Source organism: Phalangium opilio, unplaced genomic scaffold (genome assembly GCF_054372755.1).
Source record: "Phalangium opilio isolate 3A_F unplaced genomic scaffold, DU_Popi_V2 ptg000024l_1, whole genome shotgun sequence".
Classification (NCBI taxonomy): domain Eukaryota; kingdom Metazoa; phylum Arthropoda; class Arachnida; order Opiliones; family Phalangiidae; genus Phalangium; species Phalangium opilio.
The window spans coordinates 1543965-1556747 of NW_028324155.1; the positions used below are offsets into that span (position 1 = coordinate 1543965).

At 34.9% G+C, this 12783-nt stretch overlaps 1 protein-coding gene across 1 annotated transcript in view; it reads left to right on the forward strand.

Moving 5' to 3' along the window:
* The window catches only part of LOC149692058 (uncharacterized), an 82174-nt gene extending 77078 nt beyond the window's left edge, over positions 1–5096 (forward strand). The window contains exon 5 of the mRNA XM_089867715.1: positions 46–5096. Coding sequence (XP_089723841.1) covers positions 3002–4090 — 1089 coding nt within the window. The 5' untranslated portion in view covers positions 46–3001 and the 3' untranslated portion in view covers positions 4091–5096. The remainder of the gene's footprint in view (positions 1–45) is intronic.
* The last annotated feature ends 7687 nt before the right edge of the window (positions 5097–12783 follow it).

Sequence of the window (12783 nt, forward strand, 5' to 3'; positions counted from 1 at the left end):
CCTGCAAAAGTTGACCCTTCCTATTTATTTCTATATTCTTTCAAGGTTTCTTATTATATTAAAAATGCTACTAGACCATGAAAACGGTTATGGGAAAAATCCTGCCTATTTAATAGCGTATTTAATTAACGGAAATGCCAACAAAAGCGAGCTCTACGAAGATAAGTCTTCTTTAAGCCATAGTCAATAGAGTATGAGAACTCTACTGATTAAGAAAACGTTAAATGACGTCAACTTTCTTAACTATTCCTACATTGGCTTTAAATCGTTCCGTTAATATACCTGACCTCCTGATAAGTTTATTCAAAAATTCATCAGACCGTAACAGGAAAGAAGATACGTAATTTATATACAGATTATCAGGACTTATTTGAATGTTAGATAAACAGATAATAAATTTTTAGACATTCGAAATTTATTTATAACGATTACAATGTTGTTGTTTTTAAATAATCCCAATTTTATAAATAAATGCAATTATATTAGTTTACTCACGGCGTGTCTTCTGGCTACCATTCAATCTTGGAAAACGTAAGTCGCAATTAATTTTTCAACGTGTAATGATCTAATTAGAAATATTTTCCCGCCATTATACTATTTTGGGTCTTGGGAGGTTTTTCGTGACTCTTTTCATTCCACAAACAACCACCCACCCACCAAACCACCCTCCATGTATGTATATCTTGATTATAATACATTTTTCCGGAGATTTTCTGACGTTTGTTGGGAAAAAATTGACTTTGGGAGAACTCCAGCGAACCGAAGCTGACTGCGTGTATAGTCTGAAGATAATGAAATCAACCAAGCTGCAAAAATGAAATAAGGCTGATACTAAGCCTACTATCATACGATGGCGTGGTGAATTCTGCCTTGAAGAAAAGATACCTTATTTATTGCGGAAGTTCATTAGTAGAAGTGTGAGTAAGCTGGTAAAGTAAAGCTAATTACTACACCTATGGGGCTATTTTATTTTCTTGTTTTTGGGGCCAATCAATGTCTGGGAGTCCGTACCTCCGTAACTAAATAAGGTAGACCACCCCATGTTCTTTGAAGCACTTTCCACTCAGTTTGACCTTAAGAATACACCGTTTTATTCATGGCAAGACTTATCGAAAACACCCTGTATAAGATAAGGAGATAAGATAAGATAAAGTGGTATTAATATTCCAACAGACCGTAATTGTAGGTAGGTTAGGCCTAATGGAAAAACGAACCGAAACCATTTCGGACTTGGGGCGCACCAGGAAAAACAACGCTTGCAATTTTGAATACGTAAATTCGAGCGTGATCGAAAAGTTTAAAAATGGTTCTTATCGGCGTATCTAATCGCGTTTTAGAAATGTTTTACATAGAAAACGTTGCGTGTCACCATTAAGACCAAACTCTATCAATTTTATCTTTTCCCCTGCACTATCCCAAGTTCGTGTCAGTAATGTGGCCAAAATCGGGGAGTTGCTCTCTATTAAGTTAAGGGGTTATCTAATATTCTACTTGGTTCCGGTACTTCTGGTTTGATTAAGTAAAGGAGAAAGTAAACTATAGCGTGGTTTTTTCTTCTTTTCTTGCCCGATACTAACGACTTTTTCGCATGGAGTTCGTTAGCTTTAAGGTGGGATTCGATTTCTTTTCGCCTGCACACGGGTTCCATGCAGGGTTCCACCCAACGAAGCGCGGTCCTATTCGGCCTCTAAACACTGGTTTGCTAACATGATGAATCTGTAATAGAAGCCGTCGTAATTTAGTTCGCCTTTTAAATTTATAAGCGCGGTTTTAGAGATTCGAGCTCTTCGTGATATTGCCAAGAAGAAAAGTTGAACGTTCTAGCTGGGATAATGTTTATTATAACGTGAGCGAAAAGAAGGGGTCTCTCGGGGAAATTTAGAAATCAAAGTATCGAGACCCACCCGAGGCTAACCGTGAAAAGGACATTAGAGGGAAAGTCCGAATTGGGCTTAGCTGCCGGTTAGATATTTACCCAAAAAATAATGTATGAATATCGTAAAAAAAACTACCTCGTTAGCTAAACTATAATTTCCTACTACCCTCAAAGGCGATTAACTTTAGCGATAATCGAGCAAAACTTTAATAAAAGTGAGGGTTCTTGTTGTGTAGTTGAATGAAAGTGTACTTGCGAGATTAGATTAAGTTAAAGTTACTTTATTACTGGGCAACAGGTAGTTATTAAAACCTGTACAATCATAATCGAAACCTGTGAATGAATTTTCTACGTTTGACAAAATAGGTTATAAACTACACAATAGATAAGGCAAGGTTTTTTAATTCCGTGGCAGTAGAGTATTTATTAAGGACACGACAGTCCACTGAATATTGTAAATGGAAAGTTTAACTTTGTTTGCTTGAGTTTACAATCTGAGCTTCCACAAATTGTATCGCTGGTTAGTTTAGAATCAAGTAGTTCTGTGGGTCAAACACTGGCGGCGGCCGCGTATAGATTCGAACAATATTTTTCGCGGTTCCTCGAGTTTCCTCTAGCGCTTGCGCCGTAACTTCAATCTAAGTTGTCCTCCTCCTCTCTCCAACCTCCTTCGTGAAGCCTGGATGAATCGAGAAACGAACCGGCTTTCGCGGCAAAAGATAGTTTGTAAGCTCGGAGTAAGGACGTAACGATTTAGCAGTCCGATTTCGGTATTTCACCACTTTACCGTGACCATTAATATTTCGCCTCTTACTACGGGTTCGGGAACACGTCGTCGGTTGTAAAGAAGTCAAACGTGACATAAAGTTCGCGCTGTGTGACATCTCTTCCTTCGATCTCTACTTCAAGCTTCTACCATGGACCTCGAAGAACAAAACGGTTCCGTGATCTTAATATAAGAATACGATCGACCCCTTTTTGACACCGTGAGGTTATTTTTATTGCACCGCGTATCATAACGAGAAATCATGGAGGAAACTTGTGACCGGGTGGAAAAATAGGGTCCGGTTTGACATCATCGCGTTACAGATAAAAGTTTAAAGGTGTTTGTTATTGATTAACTTAATGATGGATCACCATCAAAACGAAATCATAGTCACTATGATTTCGGTGGACTCGCCACCTCAACCCCTAAACCAAGAGAAAAAACCGCCAAAAGTTCCTCCTCGCACTAAGAAGAGACTTCAAACGAAGGAATCGGAAACGGTGATTACCACAATGACCACCACTACTACGACAACCACAACTACGTTAGTCAATGATCAACCGGAGACCCCTTGTCCGGAAATTCCTAGTCGAACGAAAGAGCCGGTGATACCGCCACCAATACCTTCAGCCCTGAAGCCCAACAAGAGAGCCACCCTGCAATCCCGCCAACTTCTGGAAACAGAGTTCCTCAAAGCCAATAATCCGCAAAGAGAGGTCCTGGTCGCCGCTACCAAGGCGGGCAATAAGGATAAGCGAGCCGAAGCTCGTCAGAGACAACCGGCTCTGTTGATTCGACCTAATCAAGATCCGGCCAAAATTGTCGACCGACACGAGTTCGAATCTGGTATCATCGAGAAATCGGCCCCCAGGAGCGAGAAAGGTAGGAAAGGACCCACTTTCCTAGTCCTACCCAACTCGAAAGTATTGTCTCCGATACCACACCATCACCAAGGCCGAGGAATGTTCCCTGGTAGGAACAGTCAAGCCCCTCTCTTGACAAGGATGGTCTTCCCCAGGCCGCCAAACGCCCATCTACACGCCGTACCACCCACGGGTCCTCCAGTTTCCTACGGAAAGTGGTTGGAGAAGTCGGGCAACGGTGATCCGGAAATCAACACCCGAATTTTACGCCGGATATTCGGTGGTCATCAAATGCCATTCAAATCGTCTAAGTCCAACCACATAGCTCAGGCGGGTTCCAGCTACAAGAATTTGGTGCCTCCGGGTCACAAGACACCCATAGGACAATTGTTCTCGTCAAAGTCCAAACTGGTAGTCAGTCGCTCTGGATCCCTGAGTAGCCAGTGTTCGACAAGTTCGGACAGCGGCAACGAGAGTCAACCCAAATCGGTCCTCAAGAAGTCCAGGAGAAACAAAGGCGTCGAAAAACCCAAGAAAAGCGTAACTTTTAACGCGATGACCACGGTTCAAGTGATGGAGGAATGATTCTTGATGAAACGATGCCAAGAGATGAGGAGAAAAAGGTTTTATTTTTTTTTTCTAAACACAAATTGTAATATAGACCTATACCCTAGTTAGAGTTTAATCTCTCGCTTAATTGTAAATAATTATTTTAGAGTTTTTAATATTTTTTAATGTCGTTGTTTTACGTGTCGATGTAGGTAGAAAACGTTCGCGTTCCCACGAGCCTCTTAGAGATTTCTTTTTGTTATCGCCCAGTTTTTATTAATTTTTTATTACTCGGGGCCATGTTTTATCGTAATATAGAAATATTTTGATGTCTTCCCTTCAGGCGCGAAATTTTTTTAATTTTTCTTCTATGTAAAAAAAAAGTGGGAAGAAACTGAACCTCCCGTAGAAGAAATTAATATCAGAGTAGACATATTTTTCGTAGAACTATAAAAATCAATCTTCAATATATACAGTATATCTTGTCCCCGTGGTTAACTCGCAAAGTGATACCACTTTTTATAAATTAATTAATATTTTGGTTAATTATCTAACAAATAATGATTTAAATAAAATAACAGGCCATAGGGTAAACGTATCTAAAACGTACGTACAGTACTAAAGGTGTCAATTGAACTTTAATTTAAAAGGAAAAATAATATTTAAATATTTTAATAATTCGTTTTTAATATTACGTAATACTGCTAAACTTTTCAACGCGAGTTTAAGCATTTATTAGAGTACTAAATTTTTTAATTGAGCATATTTTATGATAACTTGTTTTTCTGGTTAACTTGCCGCGCCGCGCGTTTACAAAATCAAGGCACCATTAGTCGTCAATATATGTTTTTTTTTCTTCTGATGTTACAATCGTGCCAGGACATAAACACCCCCCTTCCCCCTAAATATTTGTCGAGATTGAATAACTTATGTATATTTTGCACCCCATTATTATAAGGGATAGAAAATGTAAAGAAATGAAAATCCAAATAATATCTACTCAAAGACATCTGATGAAAATTAAAAATGAAAATTTAAAGGATATTCTAAGTCGTTTTAATTTTTTTATTACATATAATTTTCCTCGATTTTTATAACCAAGGATAAGAAAGTCAAAAGTGTTTTTTTTTATTTTTCTTCTTTTAATTAGGTCAGCGAGTATAATTTTGTCTTTATTTGAGACGACGTTTTTTTATTTGATTTTTTAATTGGTATGGTTTTAACGATTCCAATATATAATTTTTAATTCTACCTATAAATATAATCCTTCGAAAAATTTCAATTGAGAATTGAGATTGAGAGAAACTTAATAATCGAAAGATTATTTTTTTTTCTTTCTTTTTAATATTTCACAATATTTTTTTACTTCTAGGCTTTTGGGGGATTTGTTTTAAAGCGTTTCATAACCTTCCAAAGAAAAAAGTATTGAAGTTTAAAAAAATCTTTCGACATATAATGTCGCTCATACTCTTTGATCATAAATACAGCCCGCCCTTGGATTCAATCAATTTGAAAATAATATTTATATATATATATATATATATATATATATATATATATATATATATATATATATATATATATACATATATACAGGGTGTTTTTGATAAGTCTGTCATAAATTAAGGGGGATGTTCTTTGGGAAATCAATCTTGAGTCGAAAATGTAATTTCTATCGCCATTTTGTTGTGCGGGAAACTGTTTTCGAGTTATGTTTGGATGGAGTATTTTACGGATGTCCCCTTAAATTTAATTGAGAAACGTATTTAGACCATGATTGCTAATTTAATTAAGGGGTCATCCCTAAAATACTCAAATCATAACTCGAAAACAGTGACCCGGACGGAAAAATGGAGATAAAAGTTACATTCTCGACTCAAAGTCGCACAAAGAACATCCCCTAAATTTATAGTAGACTTATCAGAAAGCAGAAACACCCTGTATATATACTTCAACCTCATTGAATCGAAAGAGTATATAAATATATATACTTTTAATGGCATAGTATACCATACTCAAAATTTAATACAAACATCTTAAATTTCGTTACAATAATGCCCCTTTATCTTATATGAATGAGAAATAGAAAATTATACTTCGCTTTAATTTCATATTGGAAAACGTGTTAGTATCACTTTAAAACTCGCAATTGGCAACCGGTTACTGCAACAACGTTTGCACGCGCCATTCGCGATTGTATGTGTACCATTGAAAACAACCCCAAGCCCATACCATAATACCCTCAATGGCGCTAAATATGTAAGAAATTACGATCGAGTCCTAATTTTATATTTAGCCTTAGGATATATTTTTTTCTGTCTCTGTCTCTCTCTCTTTCTTGAAGTTGGATGAAAAGTAACGATTCTAAAAATGGAGGTGCATTGCGCATTCGTGCACGCCTAAGCCTCGGAGAGTATCGAAAGATTTAGGCCATCCAATCCATCGACTTGAATTTCTTATTTTAAAATTATTTATGTTTAAGAGAAAAAAAAACCGGCATTGGTTCTCGTGCCGATAAAAAACGTGGTATGTTATGTTGTATAGAGCAAGCGGGCCCATCTTCCCTATATGTTAAGATTCACTCTTAAAATATATATAAATTATTACTGGAAACCTGTTTCATATATGGGAAAGTTAGTCCCTTTTAAGGATGCATAGGAGGAAAAAATTATCATATTATTGATACACGAACCTCCTGGAAATTTCGTGATTTACTCGACGATGATTTTTTCAAATTAGTATTTCTTCTCTCTCCATCTCCATCCCCATCCCCGTGACCCATTGATTTCACGAAAACCTTTTAAGAGTGTGAGAAACAAAATTTGATAATTTAAATTGCGGTTTTAAATTTTACGAGGAACTTATTTGCGTACCGGTATTTTCGATGCTAACAATAGATTATTTTTTTCTTTTACTAAATATTTTCCTTTTACGAGTTTAATTTGATCGGACGTAATGTAATATTAAATGTTTAGGTTGATTCTTCTTAAGGGCACGGAACGGGAAATCTTTAATGACCAATGACACTTTGCAGTGTGCTGAAAGGTATTTCTTAACCGCTGCAATAAATAGAATTCTATAATTGTACAGAAAGCTTTTAGTGTCCGATCCTTTCGTTTAATTTTATAACTAAAATAATTAACTCGGAAGTTTAATTTCGTGAAAATGCCGTAAACACTTTTGTGGTTTGTTTTTCTAAAGATAGTTTGTTAATTTTAGAAAGGAAATGGCGGGAAATGGTCTTGGTTTAAAAAACAAGACGCCGGATGTAAAAGGATAGATGTACATGAAGTATATTATATCGAACTTCAGGTTTAGAAATGGTTAATAATTTTGCCTTTAAGTTTCGTGTCAATTGGTAGCTCATAATTTCATCTTCTCAAAAACAAAATTTATCGTTGTTTACAAAGACTAATTAAGGTATTCCGCATGTATTGCTAATGCTATTTGTTTATTTATTTATTTGTTGTGTTGCCAAAGGGGTCCCCTGAAAGGCGAGCTTCCCTCTTACAAATATTCCTATAAAATCACTTTGAGATTAGATAAGGTTGAAAATTAAATATTTTCTCAATTACTAAATTTTGTGTTTGGGGAAATTTTAGGTTTAAGGTTACATAATAAAGTAGAATAACTTGTTCATTCAATCTTAACCCTCTCTTTAAAATCGTGGCACAATTTGAATTATTTAAAATTACTGTAAAGGCAAAATTTATGAAATAGAAAAAACCCCAAAACTTGATAGGTCCGGACCCTATATAAAACCACCTACGCTGACTTTTTATTTGATTGTAAAAACTGGTTCTCTGACGATGGTTTTTTTTATTATTTTATTTTATCAAGAAAACAATTTCTAATGACAAGTTTACATTTATAAAATAACGCTTAACCGCGTTAAATTTCTTTTAAAATAATTAGTGACGTTAGAGGTATGTCATTTTTACAAATAACCTGACCAAACACCAATCTAATTCGTTATTGTTCCATTGTTCTAAACTCGAGGTATTTCAAGAGGAAACTTAGAACGTTTAAAAGGGGAAATCGACGTTGTTGTATGAAGATAAAAAAAGTGTAACTAAATTTGTGTGACGTACATTACGTTCCAAATCATAGGAGCACGCGTTTTACAGAAAGTACATCTAGACTTTCATCCATGTTTTCTAAAATTGGTTTTTCTTGTAAATTTCTTTTTTTAAAAGCGTGACGATCAGTGAAGCAATGATTATTATTGTTCACTTCATTGGTTGATAACTCGTTTTCTTACGATGAGGAAAAAAGAAACCAGAATAGAACAATACTTTAAATAGACCTTGAAAAGTCTATGGATGTGTATAAACATTTAGAGAATGTGTCTTAATTTCGATTGTTCAACTTGACTAATTATCTACTGGAGGATTAAAGGGAATATTTAATAATATACAATTAATAAATTAAAGCCCAAGCTTCTTCATAAATATATACACACGGAGAACGAAAACGAATCGGGTTATACTCCCTTTATAGAGAAAGTAAATTCGTAATTTAATTATTTTCGAATTTACTTATCGCTTCAAATATTCAAGATATTTAGTTTAAAATTTATAATTACGTTAATGATAGTTAATTTTATTCTTTCAAAACTTTCAGTTTCTATTTTTGAGACCATTATAGCTCAGTTCTACCCCTTATGTAAATTCCGAGGTTAAATTTAAGAATTTATATTTAAACTAATTTTCCATTCATTAAATGCAACTGGAATAATTGAGATCCATTGATTAGTTTTAAATTAACTTCAGTATTCGCCGCGACTATTTTTAAAACCAATTAACATTAATATTTGAATAAAAATAACCATATCCCTCTCATTCCCTAATGACCACTATAAGAAATATTTTATCGGAATTTCTTACAAATCTGGTTCTGTTTAATTATTATCTAGGCCTGGCTTTCGTGTAACATTTTATTTTAGAATTATACCCATATCTCCTTATAATTACTAGGTAGATACTCTGAGTGAAAGTGAAATAATGAACTCATTACAATTTTTTTTTTATCTTTCTCTTCTCGATTTCGTTTGGTTTCGTTTTTGGTCGCGATAGTTTTTTGGGTTGAAATTTGTATCAGTGGGTTCGTCTTACATTCTCTTGAGTTTATAATGATACCTCGGTACCCACCCTCTCTCTCTTTCTCGCTCTGCCGAAATCTAGTCTTTTTCAAAGGAACCAGTCATTTTTCGGATCAAAACAGGCTTAGCACCAGGAAGTACATTTTAACCCCCTCTCCAAATTATTTATACTGATAAAAAAATGTAATGGCTTCAAAATTTTGTTTCTTTTCCATGCATTCTACGAGTGTGTATATACATTTGGTTTGTTTTCGATTATAAAATTCTACAACCATTAAAGGGATAGTGAAGCTGAAAGAAATAGTTTGCTACTATGAGCCTTTTCGTGATGTCACACCCTCTTATCTCTTACCTCGGGTTTGGCCACCATATTGGAAGTCGTCAGCTCAGCTCAGGCCATACAGTTTACACTACCAATATTGACGGTATATCCCCGTATCTCCTCCCCTCTCAATACCACTCTATAGTCAAGAGTAAGTCTCTTGAACAACTGAAAAACATCAATGAATTGTCAAAAGTTGTGGTCAAACTAAGTCGAACTAATTGTCGTCACTATTTTTTTTATTGTATATTGAATCTATTAGTTATTAACTAATGAATTAAACATCTTAGGTTATATTGTTCAAAATAGGACTGCTTTACAATTTATTTGAGAAAAAAGTTTAAAATCTCTTATACTGTATAATACCAAATTATTTAATAATTGGATTTTAAATGTTGTAAAATGAAATAGTATGTTTTTATAGCTTAAAGGGAGAAAACATTTGCGTATAAACCAGTTATCCCAGTCAAATAATAGACTATGTTCGTTCTCAGAGCGTATGTCCTGAATATGATATTTATTTTTTTTACTTTTTCAATGTTTTTAAGAGATTTTAATACCCCTTTAAATTTGAGATGCTCTATTATGAAACCAACCCAAACCGTGCGTACGCGCCTATACCTATATACCTAGACATTTTTGTTTTGGTATTTTACTATTTCTAAGTTCCTCGTGTAGGAATGAAAATTCTCAAACTAAAAGTTGTTTGGTTTGGTGCAGTCAGTAAAAAAACCGGTCAGAAAAAGTTTTTTCTTTCCGTTGACCCATTCCCAGCAGGTGTAGGTTAGTCCTCACCAGGGAAGTTTTTCTTTTTTTTTTATTCTTTTTTGTTTTTATCATATTTCTCTTAATTGAAAGGTAAGTAATTGCTTCTCCAGCATCGTAGAATTCATTTCCAATATCGTTTCTCGCATAATACTCTATCGAAATAAAAAATTCAAACCTACTCGTGAAATAAAAGATAATTAAAATTATTTGGCAAACTCTGGATCGCCATTTAAATATTCTTCATTTGCCAAATAACTTCTAGACTGATAGTGTACGTGTTACTAAATTAGGCCATTTCTTTTAAAAACATATTCTAATGATCTTATTGACATTCCTGAGATAGGCGAGTCCGCTAATTAAACTAGTCTCCGATATAATTCTGTCACTTCTAATTCTATCTCGTGGTCTGGTTTGCATATGAAAGTATTTCTACCAAGATAGAGGAGTAATCTAAGTTTCAAAAGTACTTAACTACAAAAAGGTAAGACTTTTAGAGTCGCCAGGCTATCACGTGGGGTGGCGTAGTGGTTACCGCTTTCTCCTGGAAGTAAGGGGATGCGGGTTCGATCCCGGACTGTTTCACATGTTGGAAAACGTTGAAACTTATTCTTCCAAGAGTTTGTAAGTACAATCCCTACTTTTTAAAACATTTTGTTTCCGCGGTGTTGCCTGGTTTATCCTTTATACCAAACTTGTTAAGGTTAACGGTAATAGTTAGTATAGGACGCTGAAGTTTAGCTGTAAACAAGTTTAGTGTAGACATCTCTTCATAGACAAAGCCTAGATTATTTTAGAAGATGGATTTTTGTAAACATACATCTATATTTTTACCTAAACTAACGTTACTAAGAGACAGATAAGCGAATTAGTTAGGGTTTTCTTAATATTTATAGTTTCATAAAAACTCACCTCAATTGAGATAAGTTCTTTTGCAATTAATCTGGGCCCCCTCAATTCGCTACGGAACTTAAAAGGAAAAAATTGTTAGTATAACCAGAACATTGGAGTACTTGTCCTTGGAGTTTTTTTATACGTGAGCAATTCCAAATACCCATTTTTTTCAATTACTCAAAACCTATAGCAATGGTTCCCGCCCCTCTCTCTTGAAACTGTCATCTTATTACGATGTTTTTCTGAATACGTTTCAGTTGAAAAGTAACGCGAGATGAAGTTTATAAGTATCTACTACGAGTTCTCCATCTTGATTCTTTCAAATTGTGTCTCCCCGTGTTTTTATAAATGAAAATATTTCAAAAATGGAACGAGTTATCTATCTATCATGTTAAAGGGGATTCGAAAACCTTGAGAATTCTTTGACATTGGGGAGTTAATCTATACTTAAATCTATTATCCTTAGCCATAAAAATCGAATGAATTAATTGGAATTAATTTACGCTGGAATATGGTCCTAATTAGGGTAATTTATAATGGTATCGTGTAGTAAGTATACGAGAATTACTACATCTACCATCAGTAAAATATAGAAGCGGCACGAGGAATGTTTATGATGCCACGATCATACTTTGATATTTGGGAGTCATATCAATTTATTGCCGTCACCATTTCATATTAGTTTTGAGTATAAGTCCCTTTGTTGACGTCACATTGGCATATGAGCTTAGGTATACATCCCTTTATTGACGTCACCATGGCATATGAGCTTAGAATACCCGTCCACTTCTCGAAGTATCATGGAGATTAATGGGGGATAAGTATTAACTGTGTCACTTCTATTTTTATTGCTACCATACATTAGGGTTAGGTTAGAAGACGGAGCATTCTTGAATTCAATTCCTGACAGCGACGAGACTTTTATCGCCAGATATTCGTGAGATACCGAAATGCGATGGGTTCCATTTACTATACTAGTACGAGAGTATAGAACTGTATATATGTTTCAACCCCATTAGGAGCTAGGGTTCTTGTTTTGATATACTTCGAGGAAACGGGTAATATGTCGTGAGACCTTGGAAACCCATCTTCAATCTTCCCTATTTTTCTTCTCTCTAGGTCATCAGCGTTTTTAATAGACTCCGCCGATTTTTCTTTTTTTCTTTTTTGGATTTTTTATTTAGCAAAGTTTCGTAACAAACAAGTCCGAAAACTGGTCGGAGTCAAAGGGATGGTGGAACGAATTTCATCCATTATTTCAATATAGTTTTTGTTCATTAATAATTTCTCTTATACACGCGCAGACCGTCTCCTAATTGGATTATGGAATTAATTAAGAAGGCAACAACAAGGTAAGTCAATACCTGGAATTATTGTGGGTTTAAATCAACGATATGATGGATCAAAACTGGTCTTATCCATTGGGCCTGATATGCACGGGCAAAAGGAGCGCACAAAATGTTGTTTATGTATAGTAGGTCCCATTACTCATAGATGGGATCCAATGCACTGCATTACCTGTAATGCTGTTTAGACGTCACTGCTGGTCGTAGTCAAAGGGATGGTGAAACGAATTTCAATAAAGTTTGAGTTCAGTAATAATTTCTAATATTCATGTTTGGATAGTCTCCTAATTGGATTCTATTG